General features: G+C 37.1%; 1 protein-coding gene across 1 annotated transcript in view; it reads left to right on the top strand.

Annotated features, from left to right (window-relative positions):
- Positions 1–27,895, top strand: part of ADAM9 (ADAM metallopeptidase domain 9) — a 101,798-nt gene that overhangs the window by 54,539 nt on the left and 19,364 nt on the right. Inside the window, exons 12-16 of the mRNA XM_090258463.1 lie at positions 982–1,153; positions 6,900–6,992; positions 7,963–8,158; positions 16,391–16,496; positions 21,885–22,068. Coding sequence (XP_090114589.1) covers positions 982–1,153; positions 6,900–6,992; positions 7,963–8,158; positions 16,391–16,496; positions 21,885–22,068 — 751 coding nt within the window. The remainder of the gene's footprint in view (positions 1–981; positions 1,154–6,899; positions 6,993–7,962; positions 8,159–16,390; positions 16,497–21,884; positions 22,069–27,895) is intronic.

Below are 27,895 nucleotides of genomic sequence, written 5' to 3'. Positions count from 1 at the left end.
GAAAAGAGAGGGAGAGAAACATCGATATGAGAGAGAAACATGACTTGGTTGCCTCTGGTACACACCCCGACAGGAAACTGAACCTAAAACCCAGGCATGTGTCCTGACTGGGAACCAGCTACCCTTCCCTTTGCAGAATGACACCCAACCAAGCCACACCAGTCGGCTCTCCCCTGATAAAATTTCAATGTGACTTGGATTTCTCAAAGATTCTTGTTGTATATATGGGTATGTTTCCCCTTAGTCTTCAAAAGTAAAAACAGCCAGTGGGATTATTTGAAAATATTTGATAGTTATTAAGTAAAATAATAATTAAAAAACCCTCAACATGTAGAACACATCAAAATTGTGTTTGTTTAAAATCTCACATAGACAGCTCAAGTTGGACAGTTTCTAGATGCCCATTTAGCTTTCAAAGTATTAACCATTGTTCTCAGGAAACTCAAGCTGAAATTCTGCACTGTGCATTCTGCTTCTTGATGGCTATAGTGCATCCTAGTAAGTGATAGTGAGGGGAACATGTGAAGGTCATTCTGTGGAGTGAAAAAAAGATTGGGAAAACATGTAGCTAGCTTCAAATATTTAAAGACCTTTTACTACGGAATATAATTAAAACTTAATTCTGAATAGGACTAGATAACTTTTAACGTCTCATCTGATGATGAGATTTATGATTTTATATTTCAGTAGAAGTGATTGTTTGGAAGATATTTTCATGGAGGTTTAATATATTGCAATCCAAATAGTAATTATTGTGTAGTAACTGAAATAATGTTCTATATTTATTAGAAATAGATATTAATTCTCATTTTTCTATTTTGGTGAGCTTATTTTCTGCTTTTTGGAACTGTTCGTTTTTTAATATAATAAAGATTAAATAAAAAATAAATATTCATTTCTTTTTGGCTGAAGGCATGACTAAGAATTTTCAAAATGAGTAATTGCTGTAACATAAGCTCTTTTTCTTGATGTTTATTATAGAGGTTCCAGGAACTTTAGCAGCTGCAGCGCAGAGGACTTTGAAAAGTTAACTTTAAATAAAGGAGGAAACTGCCTTCTTAACATTCCAAAGCCCGATGAAGCCTATAGCGCGCCTTTCTGTGGTAATAAGTTGGTGGACGCCGGGGAAGAGTGTGACTGTGGTACTCCAAAGGTCAGTTTAATTTTTGATTTTTGCTTATGAAATGACCTCAGGGTTTGCAAAAAACAAACAAACAAACAAACAAACAAAAAACCAGCTTGCTTTGGGCAACTCTGACATAGGAGCAAAAGTAAAATTTAGTGGCAAAAAGAGGTTTGGCATTTTGTTTGCAGGGATATCTTCCTGGGATTGGTCATCTCTTTGTTGCCAAAACATAACTAATGGAGTCATCTGTTTTGATGTCAAGGAAAATGCCATGTTTATTCTTGTATTTTTTGCTACCTTCTACCATTTCTGTTATGGTTATTGGGTCATTTATTTACATTAAAGAATGAATCAGTTTTGCACTTGGCTCTGTGCTTGTAAGCTTTCTCATTCTGGCACTGCCATTGCAGAAATATTTATTCAGTTGAACTCATTTTAATAATAAATGGGAGCTGGCACATTCTCCAGGGTCCTTCATTGACAAAGTTCTTGGTACTGAAACAAGCATTCTCCCTTTATTAACCTCTAGTTTACCTGCTGATCTGTGGCTTTATCATACCTGTTATCCACACTTATTGCCATAAGCCCATGCTCACCTTCATTATTATTGTTCTAGATCTTAGCCTTTCTCCTCTCAAAATGGCCTACCCAGGCTCTTTCCTCCTAGACCTAGCATTTAATTTTAAAGAAATTTGTCCATTTATGTGTAAGCTTTACTACGTTCTCAGTCTTTTCCACAATTCTTCTTCCCTTCCTGACCCCACCTGGCTTTGCCAGAAGACTTCACGTTCTGGAAGGACAGTGTGTATTTTATGATGAAATTGTGTTGGGCCTTTGTCGCACTGTTGCCACATGTCAGGGACTTCTGCTCAGTGTTTTATTTGCTATTATCCTTACGGTAACCCAAACGAGTTGGTATTTTTTATATTTTCATTTTCAAATGAGGAAAATAGGGCCTCATAAGTTATGTTTACTCTCTAAATTAATATTCTGCGGTTAGGGTAGCCAAACCGTTCTCCTTCCCAGGCATTCTCAACTCTTTATCCTTAAATATCTCGTTTTGCTTTCTCCTGACCATTTAGCTTACTACAAAACTTATTGAAATAGTCTCTATTTGCTTCTTGAGCTTTCACACTACAAAATTACTCTTTAAAAAGAATATAGCTGCTTCCTATCAAATATCAAAGCTTTCTTTTTTCTGGGATAAAAGTTTCAAATAGCAAGAACAAGCAAAATTCTCCTTTCATCGTTTTATTTCCCCCATAAATTTTCTAACTTACTTCTTCAGCGGTAATCACTCTTATAAGCAGTGTGTTTTTTTCAGACTTTATTTTATACTTTTATATTCGTATATACAATATGTGCACTTACAAACAGTTGTGTTTGTTTTAGGATTTTTTTTTACATAAATGAAATCAGGCTTAATATATTATGTGCAGAGTTGTTTTCTATTAATTTATCTTGGAGACTTTTCATGTTATTATATTATGTAGACAATCTTTTAATCTGCTAATTAGTATTTTAATATAAGGATGTACTATGATTTATTTACCTACACTGTTATTAATGGACACTTATTAACTGTAATTAGTATTTTTCTGTTGCAAAAAGTACATCCTTGTACGTGCCTAATATAAACACGTATTTCTCTAAGATGATTACATAAAGGTAGAATTAAATTAAAAAGTATTGCATTTTAAATTTTATTAGAGACTTACCAAATTTTATAGAAAAAGCCTGTGTCAATTTGCACTTCTACCAACAGTATATCATGGCGTTCAGTGCGCACCATAGTCTTGCCAGCACAGGATAATTTCGGTGGATAAAAGTAAGAAAATATTGTTTTATTTTATATCTTTTGTGGACTGAATAATAATATCAAATAGGTGTTTCATCACCAAAAGTATTTATTTGGGAAAAAGAAAGGGTTGTAACCTAGTGCATGCAGACATGTAGCGACATGCACACTCTGGCCTGTATGCCAAGGTGAAGGAATATTTATAGGAGAGAAGAGGAAGTTAGAACTGTAGAGCTTTATTACAAGCATGGAGTTATTCCTGTAGGGTTCTCAGAATTATGTCTGAGAACTTGCAAAGCCCTAGCTCCTCCTGTATACCTTCCTGACTGATTATGTTTGCTTAAAGTTTCATTTAGTCTTTATCACTTATGATATGCTTATAGACCACATGCATGATTTTCTTCCATGAATTATTGTTTTCTATCCTTCATCAGTTTTTATGTTAGATTGTTAATTCTTTTTTTTTTTTTTTTTTAGAGAAGATAAAGCTATTTTTAAAGGGTTTTATTTATTCTTAGAGGGGAAGGGAGGGAGAAAGAGAGGGAGAGAAACATCGATCTGTTGCCTTTCACACACAACCCAGCAGGGGACCTGGCCCCACAACCCAGGCATGTGCCCTGACCCAGAATTGAGCTAGCAGCCTTTCACTTTGCGGGATGATGCCCAACTGTTAATTCTTTTAACTCTATTTTTACCAACTTATGTATTATTTGCAAAGTCCTTTATTGAATATGTTCTAATATTTCCTCTCTGTAGCTTACCATTTAGCTTTAAAAAAACTAATCAACTTTATCTCTTAGAGCAGTTTTAGGGTCAAAGCAAATCTGAATGGAAAGTACCCAGAGTTCCTATGTACTGCCTGTTCCCACACATGCACAGCTTCCCCCATTGTCCATACCCTGCAGCCCAGTGGTACATTTGCTACAATTGATGGCTCTACATTGACACATCATTTTCACCCAAAGTCTGTAGCTTATATTAGGGTTTACTCTTGTTATTTAACTTTTCATCTGATGAATTTTTATTATATTGAAATAGAAAATTTAAATGAAGGCAAATTTATCAATTCTTTTTCTTAAGACTTTTTGAATTTTGTATTTTGACCAGACTTGTAGTATACCTGTTTCAAGATTATCATCATAGCCTCTCTGTGATTTCTAATGGCATTTTTTCATTAAATTTTTTTATATTAGTTCTTTAATTGAGGGGATCATGTAGACTGAGCTAGAAAATTAACTTCTATTCACTATTAGTTGTTGTAAAACCATTTAAAATGGTACTTTTATCATAACCAAAATTCCTGTATACACAGTCTGTTTCTTCTTATTTTATGAAGTCATCTGTCTGTTTTAAAGTATTTTTGAAAAAAAAAAAACCCTGCTTTATTGAAGTATAATTGAATACAATGTCAAGAAATTAAATTAGGACTTAGGTAAAGAAAGGCTTTATTCAGAAAAAAAACTATTGTAATAGGGAGACCACTCTGATCTCAGAAATCTGGAAGTGTCTCAGAATCAAAGAGAAAATGTTTTTCCTTAATAGGTTAAAGGTAGGGGCAGACAAAGATAAGAAGAATCTTTTAAGGGGTGCTGCAAAGCAAGGGAAAATAACCAGTGAGGAATGAGAGGGAAGTGTCCTGCTGTGGTCAGCTGATTTCCAGGAGAAGCTGATAAGGGGGACACTTTCCACATTTCCCCCCACCCCCCATGGGACAAGCAGAGGTCAGGGACCTAAGCGAAAAAAGAAGCCTTATTAAAATTTGGTCAAGACAAAGGAAAGGGTAAGAAATGGGCAATTGAAGACTTGGTCAATATTAAACTGAACATGTTTAAAGCACACAAGTTGATACACTTTGACACATTACATGCATATGTGAAACTATCAGCACTATCAAGAGAATGAACATGTCATCATCCCAGAAAGTTCTTTGTGACCCTTAGTAATCCCTTCTTCCCACCCTTTTTGTTCCCGCATTCTCCTCAGAAAATCATTGATCTGTTTTCTGTCATTACACATCATTGTGCATTTCCTAGAATTTCACGTAAGTGGAGTAACTCTTTTGTCTAGCTTCATTTACTAAGCATAATTATTTTGAGATGCAATCACGTTGCTACAGTGTCAGCAGTTCATTCATTTTTATTGCTGTTTTTCATTGAGTAGTATGGATACACCAGTTTGTTAATCGTCTCGATGTATATTTGGGCTGTTTCCAGTTTTTTGCTATTCCATATAAAGCTGTTCGAACATTCACCTACAAGTCTTTATACGAACTCATGTTTTCATTTCTCTTCGGCAAATACCTTCAGTGAAACGACTATGTCATATGGAACTTTCAAACAGTTTTCCAAAGCAGCTGTACCATTTTACATTCCCACTCTCTGTGTATGTGAGTTCTGGGTCTTTCCCATCCTTGCCACACCTTCATCTGGTCAGTCTTTTCAATGTCAGCTGTGCTGTTCCATGTACAGTGGTGCCCCACTGAGGTTTTACTTTGCAGATCCCTAATGACTAGTGACTGAGCATTTTTTGTGTGCTTATTTGTCATCTCATGTCTTTCTTGATGACGTGTCAGTTCAACTCTTTCCCATTTAAAAAATTGGATTGTTTTCTTATAATTGAATTTGGACAGTGCTTATATTCTGGATACAAGTCTTTTGTCAGATACATGGTTTGCAAATATATTCTCCCAGTCTATAGCTTGTCTTTTAATTACCTCAACAGTATCTTTGGAGAGTAGAAGCCCATTTAATCAATTTCTGCTTTTCTGGGTATTGTATTTAAGAAACCTTTGCCTAATCCAAGGTTCCAAATGTTTTCTCCTAGAAGCACTGTAGTTTTAACTTTGACATTTAGGTCTGTGATCCATATGACTTAATATTTTTGTATGGTGCAAGGTATAGATTATAGTTCATTTATTTTTTAGTTTTTATTACAAAGTAATTATAAACTGACAGGAAGTTGCAAACATGGTACAAAGAGTTCCATGTATTTCTTTTTTTACCCAGTTTCCCCCAAAGGTGACATCTTAATTTAAAAAGAAATAAGAAAACAATTTTTCCTTCCTTTCCTCTTCTTCTTCTTTCCCCTATCTTCTTCTCTCCCTTTCTTGCATTTCCTTCCTTTCCCAACCAATTCAGACCTGAAGACATTATTAGTTGGAACATAGGAGAGTTGTGTGTCTGTGGGTGGGAGATTGTGGGCGTGGGGAGCATGGTGGCCCAAAGCGGGGTGGGAGAAGCCAAGAAAGATGAAAAAATATCCACATAGGGTGAAGACCCACTCAACAGAAAAGTCAGTTCCTGAGCCTGAAGAGAAATGCATTCATGGACACTTAATTTCCTGTGATCATTAAATATACTATTATGGGCTGAATATCTTACCCACGCATTCATATGTTGAAATCTCAATCCCCAGTGTGAATGTATTGTCTGTTGGGGACTCTAGGGAAGTTATTAAAGTTAAATGAGGGTTTATGGGTGGGCCCTGATCTGATAGGACTGGTGTCCTTATAAAGATGAGATTCCAGAACGCTATCTTGCTTTATCTCTCTGAACACACACACACTGAAGAAAGGCCTTTAAGAACACAGCAAGAAGGCAGCCGTCTGCAAGCCAGGAAAGGAGTCCACACCAGAAACTGAGTTGTCTGGTACTTTGATCCTGGATTTCTAGCATCCAGAGCTGTGACATCATGAATTTCTTTTGCTTAAGCTATCATCTATGGTATCTTGTTCTGGTAGTACCAGGAGATGAAGACATACTCTCTATGATTTCACTCCTTTGATATATGTTGAGACCTATCTAGTTGTAGCTAGAGAGTCACTGACAAATCCAGAAGGATAGTGACTGTTTCCAGAGATTAACTACTATAGCCAGTTTAGAAAGAAGTAGATTTGAGGTCTAGGATAATAATTTTATTAGTGAATATTGATGACAATACCTCATTTCTTTATTGACAGTCATTTTCTCTTCACAGGAATGTGAACTGGACCCTTGTTGTGAAGGAAGCACTTGTAAGCTTAAATCATCTGCTGACTGTGCATATGGTGACTGCTGCAAAGACTGTCGGGTAAGAAATTCCTCCATATTTTGGAAAAAATAGAAAAAGAAAAAATATGTATATCAGAATTTGTTTTCTCTGATCTCTAAGAGAGCACTGTTTTTATTATATGATTACATGAGAAATTTTATATCACTTGTTTGGAGTTTTGTATCACATTCTTTTATGACAAATAGTCTAATGAGATTATTTTTCATAAGTAGAAACATTTTTTTCTGATTTTAAGAATAATCTTTGTTTTTTATTAAAAATTCAGCAATACCAAAGTCATCATTTTAACCCTCTTCAGGTAGCCTTTGTTGATAATATATTATTAATTTAGTTACCTTTTCCTTCATAAATGTGATTGCGAGAGTGTGTGTGTGTGTGTGTGTGTGTGGAAGGGGGTAAGTGGGTAAATGCAGATACGCATATTTTTCCTATTTGTATTTTTAATAAGATACAATGGACCTTCTCCCATTCATGTAGTTCTACATGGTTGTATAGTTACTACTTCTTTGTATGGCTATACTGTAACTTCTTTACTTAGTCAATTAACGATGGGCATTTAGATTGCTTCCAGTTTTTGATTATAACTAGAATTGTTGGGGCAGAGTGTGCATATTAATAATTTTTGACACACATTTTACCTACTTTCCACAGATGTGCCATTCTGTACCCACCAGTGTAAATCATATGCTTATTTCCTCATGTTAACATTAGTTGCTAGCAAGTGTTATCATCCTGTCTAGTGTGATAGGTTAGTTTAATATGCTTTTATATATTTGTTTAATTTGCATGTCTTTTGGTTATCAGTGAGGTTATGTTTTTTCATTTTTTGTATTTAATGACTTTTATGAATTGCCTATTTTTGGCCTCTGTTCATTGTTCTGTTGGGTTAATCTTTTGTTGTTAGAACTTTTATACTGTGGTTTCTAATTTGATTGATTTGTGAGACTTGTCCTGATATTCCTATTTCATTTGAATCTTATTACCCTAGTTTCTTCCTGGAGGTACTTTGTGTCGAGGAAAAAACAATGAATGTGATGTTCCAGAATATTGCAATGGTTCTTCTCAGTTCTGTCAGCCAGACGTTTTTATTCAGAATGGACACCCTTGCCAGAATAACAAAGCCTATTGTTACAATGGCATGTGCCAATATTATGATGCTCAGTGTCAAGTCATCTTTGGCTCAAGTAAGATACTTTACTTATAATTGATTGTTTTGATTTAGTTTTTGTTAAAAGTAGAAATAAGAAATTGTTGCTCAATTGAAGTTTTTTTTTGTTTCCTCTGTCCTATCCGATCATGGTCATGAATTTGATGTGTCCAAATTCAGTGGGTGATTTTTGTTTTTACTCCCTCTTTATCACCCCTTCATTCTATGCATATAAACAATATATGCATGTGTATGTATATATACATACATATATACTATCATATTTTAGTTTTAACCCATTTGTATTGATACATTTAGATCATAGTGCATTAGAGTAGTCTGTTATATAAATGTAATCTGTTCTCTTACTGATAGATATTTAAGATGTTTTAAAAGTTTTTCTTATTCTCTTTTTAAAGTTTTCATTTTTATTAAAGTTACATTTACACATAAAGATCCAAATTATTTACAAGGTTTTTTGAAAAAATAAAGTAGACTTGTACATAATATCTCTGTCCCTTGAGGCAGCCACTTCTACCTTATCTAGCTAATTATATTTTTTACTTGCTCCAGGTCTTCAGGTGATCTCTTGGTAATGCTACTTTTTGTTTTTTTCCATGCTAGGCATTAAATATTAATTTAACATCACAGAAGATAAGAATTCAGTTTCTTCTCTTCTTTCAACCCTTGTCAACTCTCATCATATTCATGCTCATTTTTCATTCACCATTCTTTTAATATGAATTAATTATAACTTTAGTTACAGCAGTGATGATTGTTATGTTTTGATTTATAATAAGAAATATATGTTTAGTCTTCATGTATTTTCTGACAGGGAGCTTCTAAAACCCTTGGAATTTTCTAAGTGATGAGAGCCATAAAAGTGACTTTTGTTTATGTCAATGAGGTGACTTGTGGAAAGTACCCACCTAACCTAAGGATAGGGGTTGGTTGCCTGGGGAACCAACCATGTGATTAGTGGGTTGGAAGGGGAGAGGGAGTGGAGATAGAGTTAATCACAAATATCCAGGGATTTCATGTGTATCCTGAAGCCAACATAAAAACCCCAAATGATAGGGTTCAGAGAGCTTCTGGGTTGGCGAACGTATGGATATTCAGGTTGAGTGTCATGTTTGTGGCAGGCATGGAGGCCCTGTGCCCTTTCCCCATGCCTTGCCCTCTGCAGCTCTCCCATCTGGCTGGTCCTGAGTTCTGTCCTTTTATAACAACCTAGTAATCTAGTAAGTTGAGTTCTATGAGCCACTCTAGCAAGTCAAACTGAGGAAGGGGTTGTGGGAACCTTCTGATCTAGGGATTGCTGCTCAGAAACACAGGTAACAATCTGGACTTGCACTTGGTGCCTAAAGTAGGGGGTGGGGTGGGAATGGGGTGGGCAGTCTTGGGATATGACTGAGCCCTTTAACCTGTAAAACCTGACACTATCTCTCAGAAGATGTCAGAATTGAGTAGAATTGTCAGAGAATTGCTTGGTTTTGTGAAAAAAATACATTCACAATACACCTGAGTACTATATAGAATAGTCATCTTAATGCCAGTCACAGCTGAGATGTGTAGTAAGCTGCAATTGCTTTCTTGCCTTTTATTTTCTTTGGGGTTAGTAATTTATTCATTCTCTCTCTGGATTTCATTATTGTTTTGTGTGTGTGTTCTTACTAGTAATTGAACTGCAAATTGTTCAGAAGGGGCATTATCTAACCTCGAGGTGATTAGAAGCATCAGTATTCTGCTAAATTCAACTTGTCTGAAGAAGTCTGACTAGGAGGCCCCTGATTCTCTTGAGTTAGGAGGCCCCTGATTCTCTTGAGTTTTGATTGATTGTTCTCTGTATTCAGAGAAACAGAACCAATAGGAGGATGTATGCGCGCACACACACGCATGCATGCATGCACGCACGGACGGTTTGCCTATTTCTGGCTCACACAGTCATGGGGACTGGTAGATCCCAGATCTGCAGGGTACATCAGCAAGCTGTAGAGTCCAAAGAGCCACCGTTGTAGCTCTAGCACAAAAGCTGGCAGGCCTGAGACCCAGGAAGACTGTATAATTAAGTACAAGTCTGAAGGCAGAGAAAAAGCCAACGTCCTAGTCTAAAGGTCCTCAGGAAGAATTCCTTCTTACTCTGGAAAAGTTAGCTTTTCTGTTCCATATGGGTTTTCAACTGATTGGATGAGGTCCACACACATTAGAGAGGATGTCTGCTTTACTTGATATACCAAGTGAAGTATTAATCTCATCCAAAAATACAATTACAAAATAATGTACCATAATGTTCGACCAACTATCTGGGCGGCATGCTGTGGCCCAGTCAAGCAGACACATAAATTAATGGTTCCAAGTCCACCCCTTGTCAACCTGGCACAGCTTATATCATATATAGTCTCCAAAAGAAGAAAATAACAAGGTCATAATTCCACTTAAGATGATAAAACTGCCCTGTGTACAACTGGAAATGCTCTATACTCTCCCTTAGAGGAAGAAGTAAAATCCTTGAATGATGTTTATTCTTCTCCATGATAATGCCTAACTTAAATACTAGAATGTAAAATTAACAATACCTACACTATCATATAAAGTCAACACATCTTATGTTATATGAAAAGGGAATAAGAGAGGAAAGAAAACAAGAACATTTTATATAATATTAACAAATATATTTATTATAACAATAAAGAATATTCATGATAATTAATATCCTCATTTCTGTAACTGGTCATGTAGTCATATCTGACATTTTTAACAGCTTTCTTCATTATCCAGTCCATATTCCCCAGCTGGTCATGGTCTTTACCTGGTGGGGTGACCCAAACCTTCATTTCTGAAGGCCATGGCCATTAGTAGTACTACCTAGGTTGGGTTATTGTAGTTTTCCCTTGACCTTAATGATAGAGCATGGCTATTCTAAAAAACACCCTAAGGGATCTCCTATATCTGTTGTACTCTTTCTTCCCCCCATTGTAGAGTAGTAGTCCAGTTTCCCCTTGCTAGTCAGGATCAGTCACCGCAGCCAGTGACTCCCTTCTTTGCCTGTTCATTTAGAGGCATGAGGATTCTGAAGTGGCTAGGTAGCAGACTTAACTTCCAGTTCAGTGGAATCATTGTTGTGACTCCTGTTGGAAGTATTCTTCTCTTTGGAACTAAGACTTCTGGGATAGCAGAGCATAAGGTCGTGGGAACCAGAAGCAAAAATTTTGCTAGTGGGTCAATAGGAGAAGTTGTAAGTGATTCCACTCTTACTTCCACCCCTTGATTCCTGGACCCGTGAATCCTGGCTATGGGAGAAACACCCATATGCTGGATGCTGATTCAGAGCATATAGAGCCTTCTGGAGAACCTTTCCCCTTCCTGCAACCTGTTGCCACCCAGCTGGCACGGGAGCTGAGTCTTCAAAAGGCTGTGCCACCATCCCATCAAACCAGCCACATCAAGATGGTGAGGAATGTGCCAAGAGCAGTGAATCCCACGAACAAGGGCTCATTGTTACACTTAATTTGCTGTGAATTGAGTTCTTTGATGAGAAGCACATCTGTGTGCAATACCATGACGGTGTGTAAGACATTTCATCAATCATGGAGAACAGTTTTGGCAAAAATGTGGCATGCATGGAGAGCAGTTCTTGCCCAGAGTGTTTCTTTTCCAGTAAGAACAAAACCTTCTGCCATGACGGAAAGGGTCCAATTTAATAAACCTACCACCAGGTAGCTGGCTGATCACCAGGGGAGTGGTGCCAAATTGAGGACTCAGTGTTGGTTTCTGCTGCTGGCAGATTGGATACTCAGCAGTGGCCATAGCCAGGTTGGCTTCGATGAGTTCAAGTCCATGCTGCTGAGCCTGTGCATAACGTCCATCACTGTCACCATGGTCCAAGACTCATGACCCCACTGGGTGATTAAAATTCCTGCAAATTAAATGATGATATAGGGCTAGAGAGTTGCTGTACCCCTGAGAGAGGACCGTGAAGGTGTATTGCTGGCCTTCTAGCCAAGTGGTCCTTATTGACCAGTATGGAGAAAAAAGCACTTGTCAATCCAATAGCTGCCTACCAGGTACCAAGAGATAGGTTAATTTTCTCAAACAATGGAACCGGAATTGCCACAGAAGGTGTCATTACAGTCATCCCTGGCAAAGTTTATGATATTTTGCAAGATCCACTGTCTTTAGCACAGGCCAGATAGGTGAGTCGAATGGGAATGTGGTGGGAATCTCCACCCCTGCCTCTTTCATGTCCTTGGTGGTGGTAGTCATCTCTGCAGTCTTTCCAGGATTGTGGTATTTTCTTTGATTTACTATTTTCCTCTGTGGAGACAGCTCCAGTGGCTTCCATTCAGCCTTGCCCAACATAACAGCCCTCACTCCACAGGTCAGGGAACTGATGTGGCGATTCTGCTAGCCACTATAACATCTATTCCCATGATCCATTCTGGAGCTGAGGAAATAACCACAGGATGGGTTTGGAGACCCGCTGGGCCCAGGGTGAGACAGACCTGAGGTAAAACTCCATTGATCACCTAGTTCCATAAGTCCCTACTCTGACTGGTAGAAAACAATGATGTGTGAGTCTCCTAGAATCAGTGTCAGTTCAGAGCCAGTGTCTGGTAGTACCTGAATGGTGTGATTATTTCCTTTTCCACAATGCACAGTTATCCTGGTAACAGGCTGTAAGTCCTATTGGGGTAGGATGGGAGGAAGATTAACAGTATACATTTTTGGCAGTGTACTAGGGCCCTTTCTTTCATTTAAAGGGTTCTGGATCTATAATCTGACTCAAGTCTGGGAATTGTTGAGGACTCCTGACTTAGTTCTTTTGATACAAGTTAAACTTATGTTCACTTGACCTAGAACTTTTCTGCTTCTACAGATCTAGTAAGAATTCAGTATAGACTTCCTATTTTTTCACTTCTTGGAACATCATGGTTAACCAATGCCATAGGTCTGTGCAAGTCAAGACTTTGGTAAACACATCCACCTTGCCTTTGCAGTTGGTATTAGGATATTTTGCAAGGTCCATTGCACTGGGCCGTGCCATTGGGGGTTCAGGTACTTCCATTGCATTTAGGATTCCCAGTTTGGTGGCTGTAGTTCCCACTGTAAAGTGCCCTACAGAGAAGAGTGATCAAGAGCTTATTTAGGTGTGCTGGGGCTTCCCTCAAATTTATTTCTCATCACAGTGAAAGGTGAGTCTTCTGGACCCTCTCAGTGAGTAGTTTTTAAATGGAAAAACTATTGTAGCATTGCAGTCTCGGGAAGTTCATGGGTCTCTTTTCTATATTAAACCAAGGCAGGTCCAGCATTTCCAGCTTGATCACTGTGGGCAGCCTTGTGGTTCATATTTCAGCCAACCAGCCTCACAAACTGTTACAGCCCTAACTCCCCTTGTTGCAACATTAAATGCAGAATCTCTGCCCATATCAATTAAGTTTGACCGGATTTAACTTTATGCTTTTTTAACCATTATCCCACACCTTTAATACTCATTCTCCTGCATGTTCTCCATATTTCTATGTGTATAAATTTGAAAATCTGAGTAATTTGATTCATGTGTAGCAAATCTTCTTATGGTTCACACTTATTATGTCACCTTCAGGGGTCTGCTGAGACTGGGGTCTAATTAGAGGTCTAGAAGCAGAGAGGGGTGGTAGGGATGAGTTCTGAGGCCACTCACCATTGTCTCACATGGCAACTTCCTCAGGGATGCCCTTGTAATTTCCACATGCAATGCATGCTTAATCCCCTTAGATGGGTGTGGAGAGGCTGTTTCCCTGACAAAGAAGACTCTTCAGAATTTAGGGGCTCAATGTCCCCAGCTGCATCAGGATCTTCCCACATGTTTCCATTCCAACTTTCAGGATCTCATTCTTTCACAATCATCGCCCTTAACGATAAACACCCTATAAGGCTGGGAGTTCATCTTGGGTTGTAATTTAGCCAGTTGGAGAATGAGAGTCTGGGTTTGATTTTTAGCAATCTCAGCTGTGTCACTATAGGAGATAAGGGTCTTTTCACACATAGCTTTCAGGTTATTTATGCAGTGATTAAGCTGGGAATTTGAATACCTGAGCTTATTCTTTTCCCCCTTACCTTGTCTGGTGATATCAGGAACAATCAGCCAGTCTCATACACTCATTGGGTGTTTGACAAAATGCTGGATTTATGCCCTGGTCAGGTGGCTCAATTGGTTGGAGTGGATTTGATTCCCAGTCCGGACACATGCCTAAGTTATGGGTTTGATCCCCCATTGAGGTGTCGGCATGTGAATGGAAGGTAACTGATCAATGTTTCTCTCCACAGCCCCCTCCTTCCTCTCTCTCTAAAATCAATAAAACATATCCTCAGGTGAAGATTTTTAAAAATGCTGGATTTATTTCTTTGAAGCTAAGTGTTGTTGATTTTGATGACTTCTGCTGTCTAGAGTTTCTTTTGTACTCTTTACCTTATGGTGGGTAAGATAAGCAGGACAGAAGACTTTAAGAATTAAATGGGACTAATTTATATTAGGCTGAGGGACAAGAGTGGTAGAGATCTGTCAGTCTTCTGATATACATATTTTTCAGGAATAGGCAGGTTATTCCAGATTTAAAAGAAGTTTTAGAAAGGCATCTTAATGAAGTAAATATTTGTATTTAGCAAAGATGTTATAGGGGCCTGCAAAAATGTTTAGGACTAAAAGAACCACAGTAATTTTTTTCTCTGGAGATTATCTGAAATTTTTTTTATTGTTGTTCAGTTACAGTTGTCCCGATTTTCCCCACATTGCTTTCCCCTGCCCTCCTCTGTCCTCCCCCTTAGTCGATCCCCACCCTGTTCTCTGTGTCTGTTATCCTCCTCCTCCCTCCCCTCTGGTCTCTGTCTGTTTGTTCCTTAGTTCCCTGTCTCTGGTTCTGTTTTGCTTGTTTGTTTGTTTTGTTCATTAGGTTCTTCTTATAGATGAGATCATATGGTATTTGTCTTGTGCTGCCTCGCTTATTTCATTTAGCATAATACCCTCCAGTTCTATCCATGCTGTTCCAAAAGGTAGGAGTTTCTTTTTTCTTTCTGCCACATAGTATTCCATTGTGTAAATGTACCACAGTTTTCTTCTTAAAGATTTTATTTATTTTCAGAGAGAGGGGAAGTGGGGGGAGAAAGAGAGGGAGAGAAACATCAATGTGTGGTTGCCTGTCACGTGTCCCCAGCCGGGGAGCTGGCCCACAAGCCAGGCATGTGCCCCGACCGGGAATCGAATTGGTGACCCTCCAGTTCACAGACTGGTGCTCAACCCACTGAGCCACACCAGCCAGGGGTGTACCATAGTTTTTTGATCTGCTCATTTACTGATGGGCACTTAGGCTGTTTTCAGTATTTGGCTATTGTAAATAATGCTGCTGCAAACATAGAGTGCATAGGTTTTTTTAAATTAGTGATTCAAGATTCTTAGGGTATAATCCCAGTAGTTGGATCATTGGATCAAAGGCAGTTTCCATTCTGTAGAACAGCTTTGCTAGGGGTATTGCCGAGTGACATTTATCCCATGCAAGTACTCTGCATTCATTTTTTCATATTACTTGATCCTCTGCCTCTTTTTTGCTCCAAGTCCTTTCACTCGTATCCATTTTCTTTTAAACTAAACAGTGTAGCATTAGATGTATAAGATAAGGAAGTGAATTTCATATATTAAATAGAGAGTACTGAAATTTTAGCTTAAAATATTTGTAAATAAAATATTTTTAGGTATGTATAATTAATGGAAAAATTGAACATTAAGTGGTACATATATAAAAGAGAAGAAAACAAGAATGGCTGGATATTAGCTGTTGTAGTGGTTTGTCTATCTCATTACTGGGAATACCTAAATTAAGCATTCATATACAGTGAATAAAAAAACATAATAATAGCTGGCAATATTATCATGAATCCTTCCCCACCTGACTTATCCAAGACTGCGGTAGATATGTGTATGTGTTTGAGAACAGGAGAATAACTATGCTTAAAATACTATTTATAATTTCATCTTTTTTTAACAACACCTCTTTTAGGGCCTGAATATTCAAGTTTAGGGTAACTTTTAAGTACAATCTGAGCTTTATTTTTACAGTTGGTTGTGAAGTATAAAATGTGGAACAAAAACTTTTTATCTGTAAGGTCTGAAACCTTTTCAAAGGTATTGAGGCAGTTCATCCAGTTGTATGGACTGTCATAGGTAATACTTTTATTTCTGTATTAAATTGCCATAGCGTTATTAAAAACCTTTTTTTTTTTTTTTTTAATGTTACAGAAGCCAAGGCTGCCCCAAAAGATTGCTTCATTGATGTGAATTCTAAAGGTGACAGATTTGGCAATTGTGGTTTCTCTGGCAATGAATACAAGAAGTGTGCTACTGGGTAAGTGCTGGCAAGATTATAAAGCAATATGAAAGATTATAAGACCAGTTACCTTTTACAATTCCTGTGACTTCCAATTTCATCCTTAAATACCTAACTTTTCAAACTTACAACCTTGCAACACAAGGTTTCAGAGAGACTGAATAGAACTGGTAAGATAACTCGTCCCTTTTGACGTTACCTATCTAAAATTTAATGACTTTTAGAATCTTACTTTGTTTATCTGTGTTTTACAGTAAGGACCCCAAATAAACAGACTCTTCTTCCTCTTTATTCCTTTCATTAAAATGTTATGCTGCTAAATCCATAAATTACAGAATTAATTTTGTATTTTATTTTCTTCTAGCTCTATAATTTAAAAGTGACAAATTAAAACTTTTTCTATAATATTTGCTTGTATAAAATTAATAATATTAAAAATTATAAATGAGAAAAAAGTCATCCATAAACTCAAACTATTATTTTTCATCAATTTCAGTGTTATTTCTTCCCTTTTTTTTGTTTCTGTATATGATACATACTGTCATCTTACATAATTGGAGTAATTTTATAATGCTGTGAATCTCTTCTCACTCCACTCCTACTCTGCCAGTTAAGCTAAGCAGCAGTGGTGAAACACTGCTTACTAAGAAGAAATAACAGTAGTGACCTCCGTATTACTAAAGCCAACAGACATTTTTAGGTCTCCTTGACCTTTCAGCAGCATTCAACTATATTGACCATTTTCTCTTTGAAGAAACCTCTTCCCTTGGCTTTAGTATAGAATATTCTTCTGGTATTTTTTATGTGTTTCTGGATGCTTCTTTAATGTGTTTATTTGTAGGATCATCTTTCTCTCCCCATCCATTCAATGCTGTGAAATGCTTCAGCTATACTGGCCTACCTTCTGCCACAGGGTCTTGGCATATGCTGTTTCCGCTGCCTGGCATGCCCTCCCCTCTCCCCCAGATCTCAGTTCACATATGAAATTCTCTAAGGAACACTGTCTCAGATAGCACTGTTATAGGTGTTTTTAATACCTTTCTTGAGACTATAAAACAGATTGAGAGCAGTTAAAAAACAAAAATGTATTTCACAAGGGGTGATGAACATAATTATTTTGAATATATCTTGTATAGTCTCAAAAGTAGTTGCAGATACACATTCTCTTGCATTTATACTAAGTTTATAGTATATTTGCCATGTGAATATTTTATATGCGAACTAGCTAATAGGTGGAGAGAATTAGTGTAACTGATTGAAAGAACTGAGCTGAAACCTTGGGATAAGTGGATTAATGCAGACTTAGAGTCTGCTAGGTAGTTCTTATCCTTTTCTTCTGCCTAGTTATGTGTCCATATTTTTATGAATATCCTGATGAAAATATAGAAATTACACATATGAAACTTATAAGTTACTGGGTAGCTGATTTGAAAAACATTTTAGAATAGTTTAATAAGGATATATAATAAGGTTAATGTAATATAGTCATTATGAATACACATCTGAAGTTAGACTCTTGAGTTTGAATTCTGCTTCAACCACTGAAGATGTCCAAGACTTTGGACAAGTGGTTTCAATTGCACACATCTTTTTTCACTTCTGTAAAGTGGGGATAATAATGATGCCTATTTCTTGGTGTCATTTTGAAGACTGAATGAGTTGACGAAAGATAGTATTAAGAAGAGTTCATTGTAGGATTCATCATCATCATCATCATTGTCATTATCATAATCTCTACAATCAACTTCATAATAGAAAGGGTATAAAATCTAGAATAGTGTAAAGTAATCCCATATGGTCCTATTATCCAGAAATATTTGGTTAAATATTTGTTGAATTTCTTTCTCATTCATAAAAATATATGTGCATCATATATATACATACATGCATATCTGTACTCAGTGACCCACATATGCACATATAAACAAAATTGTATAGTTGATTAATACTGTTTTATAAATTGATGTATTCACTGTCCACTATATTAAGAGCATTTATAGATGCACCCAGCTTCTTTTAACCATTGTCTTATGTTAGAAATTTATGCATTTTTTCAGTAATTTGCTATTTTAAATAAGGCCATGTTAAATACAGTTAAGGTATTTGTTTATTTCTCTGACTGTTTTCATAGATTTTTCTTTCTTTTTTTTTTTTTAGAATAAGAATAATTTTAGGGGTCTTGATAGATACTTCCAAATTGACCTTCAAAATATTTAACTGATTTATGTTTCCACTGCCCCCTCACCAATGCCAGAGTAGTATCTTAAAAAATACTTCTCCAATTTGTTATATCAAATAGGTATTTCATTTTTGTTTCAAATGAATTTGTAAATAATTACTTATTTTTTTATTGTTGGTTATTCAAAAAATGTTTAAAGGGATAGAGAGAAAATGTGGCTTCCTCTCCTACACTCTTTTTCCCTGTTGCCACCCTCCCTCCCTGTACCTATTTCTTTTAGTTTCATAAGTGTCTTCCCAGTGTTTCTTTATGCAAAAATGTAATCTCATTCCCCGCCCCATGTCCACCTCCCTGCTGTGCACACTGCAGACATCCTTGTGTGTGCTGTATTGTGCCGTTTCACTGAACGGCCTATTTTTCTTTTAGTTCATAGACGGTGTTATCTTTCTAAACTTCTTAAATGAAAAATTTCAAATATACTGAGGACTAGAAATAATAGTTTGATGAAAATCCGTATGTCCTAGATTAAAACATTGTCAGTATTTTATCATATTTACTTTGTGTACACTTTGCTGAACCATTTGAAAGTAAATTACAGACATTAGGATATTTCATTCCTAAATTCCTCAGTTTTCATCTCTAACGTAAAAGGCCATTGACAATACCATTATCATACCTAACAAAATTAACAGTTCTGTAGTATCAGTATTAAAAATTTTCCACTTGTCTTCTAACTGTCCTGTTCATAACCAATTTTTTTACGTATCAGGACTTAGTTAAGGATCACACATTGCATTTATTTGTCATGTCACTTAATTTACTTTTAATCTAAAGCACCAGTAGTCTTTTAAAATGTCCCATATTCTGGTTCTGTTTGATGATTTCTTCTCAATGTTGGTTAACTTGTGTCTCTACCCCCTCAATATTTTATAAATGTGAAGTTAAATCTAAGGTCTTAATTAGATTGAGGTGACACATTTTGGGAAAGACTGCATCCTAAGGAATGCATTATATCAAGGAGACACATAATTCTGGATTGTCTTATTATCGGAGTTACTAAGTGGTGATGACCAGATTTTGTAAAGTTATGTTTTTCCCATTGTAATATCAGGTAATATATGGAGTGATGACATTGTACCATATGAATATCCATTCCTCACCAATGTTTTACTTGATGGTTTTAGCCTGCATTGGTGATCCTTGCCTGAAATAATTACTCTACTGAGACTTGCAATAGAATTTCTTTTATTAATATAACAATGAACAGCTCTTAGCTTTTTTGGTTGTTTACATTTCTTAGTTTGTGAATTGCCTATTTTCATGCACCTTTGCTAATTTTTCTGTTGAAGTGGCTATCCTTTTCTTATTGATATGTAACAGTTTTTTATATATTAAAGAGTACAGTTGACCCTTGAACAATGCAGGGATTTGGGGTGCTGAACCCCCACATAGCCAAAACTTTGTGTATAACTTTTGACCCTCCTTAAACTTAACTACTAAGAGCCTACTGTTCAATGGAAGCCTTATTGATAACATAAGCAGTTGATTAACACATATTTTGTATGTAATATGCGTTATATATATGTATTCTTACAATAAAAAAGCTAGCTAGGAAAAGAATATGTTACTGAGAAAACCATAAGGAAAGGAAAATACATTTATAGTATTCATTGACAAAAATCTGTGTGTAAGTGGACCTGTGCAGTTCAAACCCATGTTGTTCAAGGGTCATCTTATTTTCTTTTTAAACTTCAGTATGTCACCAAGACTACAAATGAAACACTGATTGCATCATAGCAGCATGAACTTTGGAAGGCTCCAACTGGTGCTGAGGTCTGCTTTACGCTATGCTTTGCTTTAGAAGTTTTTCATATCAAATTTCAAATATCTAGTAGATAGCTGTTGTTCTTCAGATGAAGAGACTGAAGCTTAGAAGATTTAAGCACTTTGGTGACATAAGGATAAATGAAAGTTAGGACAAAATGACTAACTTTTGAGTTCAGGATGGAAGTAAGAGGAAACTTAATAGCAGCCTTTGCAGAGGAAAAGAGGGTTTAACTAGTGATAAGTTCAAGGGCATTAAGAATGTAATGTAGTTACATATTGATATAGTTACTGACCACAAAAGCTCCTATAATCTTGGGCTTACTAGAAGTGTGGTATCTAGAATAAAGGAAAGGAGAGAACCATTTTGTTCTTCGCTTGTTAGGCTATAACTGAAATTTCATGCTCCACTCTGAGCACTATGCTTCAGAGGCAGTGAAATAAACTGGAACATATTTAGGAAGGAGCTTCCTTGTTGCCTGAGAAACAATGGTAAGCTATCGCTCCGGTGAACTAAGTAATTAGGAGCTTCATTGTAAGTGTCCTAAAATAGCTGCCACATGGAAGACAGAAACATTATCTGTGTGGTCTCATGTGAAAGAGCTGGGACCAATGAGGAAAACTTACAGGGAGATAGATTTTAACTCAAGAAGTAAAGGAATGTTATGATAGCTAGAATGGGAATATTTAGGAGGTGGCAAGTTAGAGAAATTGGAAAATAACACCCTATTATGACTTGGCAGTGATGTCATAGAGGAGATTCAGGTATAGGGGAGGAGCTTGAATCAGAAGATAAGTAGAAAATGTTAACACAGCATCATAAAAGTTGATGTTAGGGGTCCTTAATGTGTTATGAAAGGATTCAGGAAGGGTATTTAACTCACACAGCCTTGGTGTATTGATGAGTTATGATTGAATCTTTAAGTAAGTAACTAATAGCCAAGTCAAGAAGGATGGAGTCCTTTCTTAGTATTTTACATTATAGAATCTTAATTTTCTCCTTACCATAATTCTTTAAGAAGACACAATTGAATTTTGATGTAGTTCTATTATTTTCTGTGTAAGAGTATGTATAAAGTTATATCATATTTATGAGGAGCTTTGTTAGTTAGACTTTTTGAACCCTAGACAGATAGCAAAGGGGGATTAGATGTGAAGAAAGGAACATCGGCACCATCGGGAACCCTACTAATTTGTGTCTTAGCATCCATTTATCTCTGTTCCTCTCTGCCGTATTTAAAGAGAATTGCTCTGATCTCTGTTGCTCTCATACACTTTTTCTGTTGAGATTCCCTTCTGCTTAAAGGGCAGAACACTCTCTGTCTACATACATATAAATAGAGTTTTTCTTTTGTATCTACAGCAGATGCATTTTATGTTCGCATTCTTTTTTACCTTTATAGGAATGCTTTGTGTGGAAAGCTTCAGTGTGAGAATGTACAGGACATGCCTGTATTTGGAATTGTTCCTGCTATCATTCAGACCCCCAGTGGAGGCACCAAATGTTGGGGTGTGGATTTTCAGCTGGGATCAGATGTCCCAGACCCAGGGATGGTGAACGAAGGCACAAAATGTGGCATTGGGAAGGTGAGTAAACTGTTCTCTGTTTACAGAGTAAAATTTAAATAAATCATTATGCAAAGTAAGTGATTGGTCTTCTTTGATGATAAAATAAATCTATATTTATAGAGATTTGGGAAACTTTGAAGCCACCAAGAACAACATTAAGAGTAGTTATACTTCTATTCAGATTTCTTTCATGTATCATAACCTATGATTTCTGTGTTGCCATATACAGTGCATATTTCCCCTCCCCATCAGTGTGCTATAATTTATTTGCCACTCTGCCATTATTAGTACACTTAGGTGATTTCCAGGGGTGTGTGACTGTGTGTGTGTGCATCCATGTATGTCTCTGTACCAGAAATCTCATAGTGTTTGTCCTGCCCATGACCCCTACCATCCTGACCGCAGCTGTTTGGACCACATATGAGCCAAGAGTTAGCCATCCCCCTGACTTAATGCCAGACATTCCGTATGAGAAGATGAACTAGGCCTAATTCCTTTTTTGTTTGGAATATATAGTTAAAGATAATTCAGAGTAGGGCAGAAACTGTAAGAGTTCTTTGAGGGATGCCATGAAGTAGGAGCAGGGCTAGAGAAGGCTTATGGCAAGCAGGAAAACTGCAGTCCCAGATTGAAAACATGCAGGCAGGTGTAATTCCGTTATTTGGGGGAGGGTTAGCCTTTTTGTTCTATTCCAGCCTCAGCTGATTGGATAAGGCTCATCCATGTTATGGAAGCAGTATGTTTAATTTAGTCTGTTGCTTTAAATGCTCACCTCACCAAAAACACCCTAGAGAAACACTCAGAAAAATGTTCGATCACATATCTGGCACCCTATATCCCACACATATAGACACATAAAAGTAATTATCATAATCAGTTATTACAAATTAAGTTTGGAGTAAAAATATGAATTGGAAAAAACATTTATGGAAGATGGTGGATTGTGATGTTCATTTATCTTTTTTGTCTGCCAAATCCTATCAGAATATAAAAAAATAAATAGGGAATAAATTCCAAAGCAGGAAATATATGAGATTTCATCAGTAAACAAAGCTTTCCACAAGTTTTAAAAACCTGAAACAGGACAGAAGGTAGTTTGACAGAGTGGTAGAAACTACAGCTTACAGAGCAAACTGATAGGATGTGAACAAGAAGATTGTCTTAGCCTTGCAGAACCCTGAACAAATTGGTGATTTGTAAATAATGGTTATAGCTGAGAGTGGGATGCAGTATGAGACTAAAATGGAGTTACTGTTTGTCTGCTAAAGGTGAGGCTGGTCCCTTCTTTTACCTGTCGGCTTTTTTATCCCGTCAACAAAGTATCAGCAGCCATTTGCCCAGTCCTCTAGGTTGGAGATGAGAAGACACAATTTTTCGTATTAGATTTGGTCATCCTCTTATGAGATGCTTGTATCCCTGTGCTGACCCTAGAACACTGTTCTGTTTGTACGTACATAAGTGAACCGAGATGGATTGTTAGATAAAGTTAAACAAATCTTTGAGGATGCTGAACAATAAGACTGAGACAGAAATATGAGAGAAAAGATAAAAGCCGGCAAGGATCAAATACCAATTTTTAAATTCAACCAATTAAAATTTCAAATTTAGAGAAAGAAAACAAGAAAAGTGGGCAATTATGAAATTTTGGAGAACTTGGGAAGAAAAATCCCAATAGCTTGCAGAGACAAAACAAACAAACAAGCACCTCCCCAGATAGGCCACACGGAAAGAAGGAGATTGAGAACCGAATTCTGGAAGATGAGGGAGCAGTACTTTCATGTTTCTGAAAAGTTCTCTATGTAGAATTCTATGTACAGCCAAAGTATCCATCAAGTGAGAGGGCACAATAAAACCATTTCAGAGATTTAAAGGATCAGAAAATTTATCTTCTATTTATCCTTTCTTAGGAAATCATCTAATGTAATTGTTCCTGCAAATGAGGAAGTGTAAAACAAAAAGAGAAAGAATTGTAATCTAGGATATAGAAATATGTCAAAGAAATTTCAAGATAACAGCTGTCTATCAGGCCAGGAGAATGAATTTAGGTGGGGGCAAGGGGACCTCATAGGGAGGTTTTTAGAAAAAGAGAGAATTTGAAAGAGGAGATGACACTTTCTATAAGAAGAAAGGCAAGTGTTACCTACAGTAAAATCAAAAACTTTAAAAGAAAATATAGTCTAAGCACTTAGCTTTGAAATCAACAGTATTTCATCTTAATAATTGGCAAGAGATACTTATTCTGCATTTCATTTTTTTTTTTTTTTTTTTTTTTTGTGGTGGAACATCTATTAAAATAACACTCCTAGGTTTTGGAGTGACATCAGCAACATGGATGAATAAGAGGTCCCTCATTTGTGTCCCCCGCAACAATAACAAGCTGCCATCTGTATGCCTCTGAGAGAGCTCTGGGATACAGCACCACACAGCAGGGACCCAGGAGGAGCCTTGTCTACCTGGTGTCCGATAACAGGCATACACAGACCTCGGTCCTGGTTGTGGACTTTGCAGTGGTTTTGCCTGGCTCCAGCCCTTCCAGGCCACAGTCTGGAAGCCCCTGGAAAACAACATCTTAGTCAGTCACTCACAGATAAGACAGCCTTTGCGGATGTGCAGGTTTCTAGCAAAGAAGTAGCAGCACAATGTTGGAGAAAAAAAAAAAAAAAGACCCACAGAAACAAGTTGGACACATTGGCGAGGGCAAGAGAAACAGTTTGACTCTGCGTGCATCACTCCTTACCCAAGGTGGCACAGCTTAGTGCAGGAGAGACCTTTTCCGCTCGTAATTTCTCCCATAGGGGAAATGAGAACAGGTGAGTGAGCACCTGGCTTCCCCAGCTGTGCAGGGTCCTTTCTTTCTCTCCCCACCAATGTACTGGCTTGTGACTGTATGACTGAGGGGTGAGAAGAGGCTGTGAGAGGGGGACAGGATCCCTGGAGAACACTAAAAGAAGGCAGATCCTACTTCCTGTTTAGCAGACTCCACAAGAAGCTTACCCACAAGGGGCTGGGGATGTCTTGCCTATGGATCTTTCCAGTGGCCCATGAGCACACCGTATGCCCTCCTGATAGTGGTGGCAAGAGGGAGCTTTTGCAGACAGTGAGTGAGCAGAAAGGAGGCTGTTGACACTCTGCTTGGTGTGTTGCAAGGTCAAGAGAAGGCAGTAAGCCTAGGAGTTCTTCCACAAGTGGGAGCAAGAAGTGTGGAGCAGGCATATCCATAGAAGGCCTAGAAAACCTCAGAATTCCTAGCTGGACCGAAGGAAGGTATTTCTCGCACGAAGGCAGTTAGTGAAGACTGGAGGAGTTGACTGCAACTTCAAGAGTGAAGACGGCAATCCAAAACTTCAGAAACATGAAAAATCAAAGAAACATGACACCACCAAAGGATCACAGTTTTTCAGTAACTGGTCCCAAAGACATGTTGTAAGTGACTTACTGATGAAGAACTCAAAGAGCTGTTTTAAAGAAGATCAGTGAGCTACAAGAAAACATAGAAAGACAACTCAACAAGATCAGGAAAACAGTACAGGAAGAAATGAGAAGTTTAACAAAGAGACAGAAATCATAAAAAAGAACCAAACAGAAATTTTGGAGCTGAAGAATACAATGAATGAAATGAAAAACAAAATAGAGAAGATCAAAATCTGAATGTATGAAGCAGAAGAAGAAAGAATCTGTGAATTGGAAGGTAGAAAATTTGAATTTATTCAGCCAAAAGGAAAGAAGAATGAAAAAGATTGAAGAAAGCCAATGTGACCTGTGGTACAATACCGCTGAGCAGGATCTGGAAGGTCACTTCAGCAGCTTTAGGCCAATTTCTGTGGTGGTGGTCCTTAACAAAGGACCGAGAGACTTATCAGTCCTGGGAGTTTGGTTTCATTACCTTCACTAATCCAGAGTATACGTCATGTCATGAGAGCCATGAATGTAAAGTCTCTGGATGGTCGCCAGGTCCATGTAGAGCATATGGGCAAGTTGGCCCAGTGAACCAGTGAACTTTGGGACCGATGGGCATGGTTGCAGCTACTGTAGAGGTGGTGGGGACCAGGGCTGTGGGAGTGGCAGGCATGACAATCAACATGGATGATATGTATATGGCTGTGGAACGTCCAGAAATTGTGGTGGCAGCCAGGGTGATTATGACCACTACTCAGGAGGAAATTACAGAGACAGAGTTATGACAGCTGAGGTGAGACATGCATACCTAATGTAGATACACAAGGAAAAAAAATTCTGATCCAGGATCATCCTTCTAAATGGCTGTGTTTATAAAAGTTCTGGGACCTTCACTGAAACATCTGTTTAGTACGTCAGCTTCTATTTTTGAATTGAAGTAGTTTGCTAAAGACCTTTTAGGAAGTTCCATGTGTTTTTAAATTTTTTTCTCTCATAAAGACAAATTCTAGAACATTTAAAGAATCTGATATTTTTTCTTTTGCCAGTCTTTTAGTTTGAGCTCTCAGGATTGGTTCTAGCAAAAAATGTTTGGCCAGATTAATTTTTTTTTTTTTTTTAAGAAATAGTGTATATCTAAGGACATTTTAAAAATGTGTACACAATGTCATGATTAGGAAGCAATTTTAAAATGTGACTACAAAAAATCAAGAACATGATTACTTAGAGGTTTTTTTAACTGGATTATTGCCACCCTCTTTATATAGAAGTTTCTTAAAAATACTAGTGAATGTCATTTTTTAATACTGGAAGAAAAACTACTCTGTTTTGTCTCATGTGGCATTTATGATATCCTTCACAGAGGTGATTAAAAAAGTGAAGCCTGAAAAAATATAGCTGAGAACTTCCCAAAACTGAGGAGAGAATTGGATATTCAAGTTCATGAAGTAAATGGGTCACCAAACAAGCTCAACTTAAAGAAACCCTTTCCAAAACACATTATAATAGATCTGTCAAAAATTAGAGAGACTATTAAAAGTAGCAAGAGAACAGAAGCTTGTAGTTTACGAGGGAACCCACACAAGGCTACCAAGGGATTTCTCAGCAGAAATCTTATCCACCGGGACAGAATGGGATGATGTAATGAAAGAAAAAAGTGCCAATCATGAACACCCTACCTGGCAAAGTAGTTCTTCAGAAATGAAGGAGAGATAAAAATACTCCCAGAAAAACAAAAGCTGAGGTTGCTCATCACCATTAGAGCTGCCTTATAATAAATGCTGAGAGAATTCTTAAAGTTGAAGTGAAAGGACGCTAATTATTAGCACAAAAACATGAGAATATACAACACATTGGTAAAGGTAAATATGAAGTTAAATTCAGAATATTGTTATACTGTGATATGGTGCTATTAACCATTAACTTTAGTGTAAAGTTTAAAGAACAAGAGTATTAAAAATAACTGTAGTTAAAATCACCCATTAGTGAGTATATAACTTAAAGAGTCGTTAATTGTGACATCAAAAACATGAAAGGGGTGAGGTAAAAGGGTAGAGCTTTTTATATGTTCGAGCATACATTAGACTGTTATATCTGTAAGGTGTTTTACATAATTCCTATGGCAACTATAAAGCAAATACTTACAGTAGATTCACAAAAGATAAAGAGAAGGGAATCAAAGCATACCACTATGGAAAAATCACCAGTTCACAAAGGAGAATATCAAGAGAAGAAGGAACAAGGAACTACAAAACTGCCAGAAAACAATGAATAATATAGTGTTAGTAAGTAGTTACACATCATTAATTACTCTAAATATATTCTCCAGTCACAAGGCTTATACTGGCTGGATGGTTAAAAAAAGAAAGACTGAACTAAATTCTACCTGTAAGGGGACTCATTTCAGCTTTAAAGACATACACAGGCTCAAGGTGAAGATATGGAAAAAAAA

The sequence above is a fragment of the Furipterus horrens genome, unplaced genomic scaffold (genome assembly GCF_987537825.1).
Source record: "Furipterus horrens unplaced genomic scaffold, mFurHor1.1.pri manual_scaffold_12, whole genome shotgun sequence".
NCBI classification, from domain to species: domain Eukaryota; kingdom Metazoa; phylum Chordata; class Mammalia; order Chiroptera; family Furipteridae; genus Furipterus; species Furipterus horrens.
The sequence above is the reverse complement of the archived record's forward strand: the minus strand, read 5'-3'. Positions and strand labels throughout refer to the sequence as shown.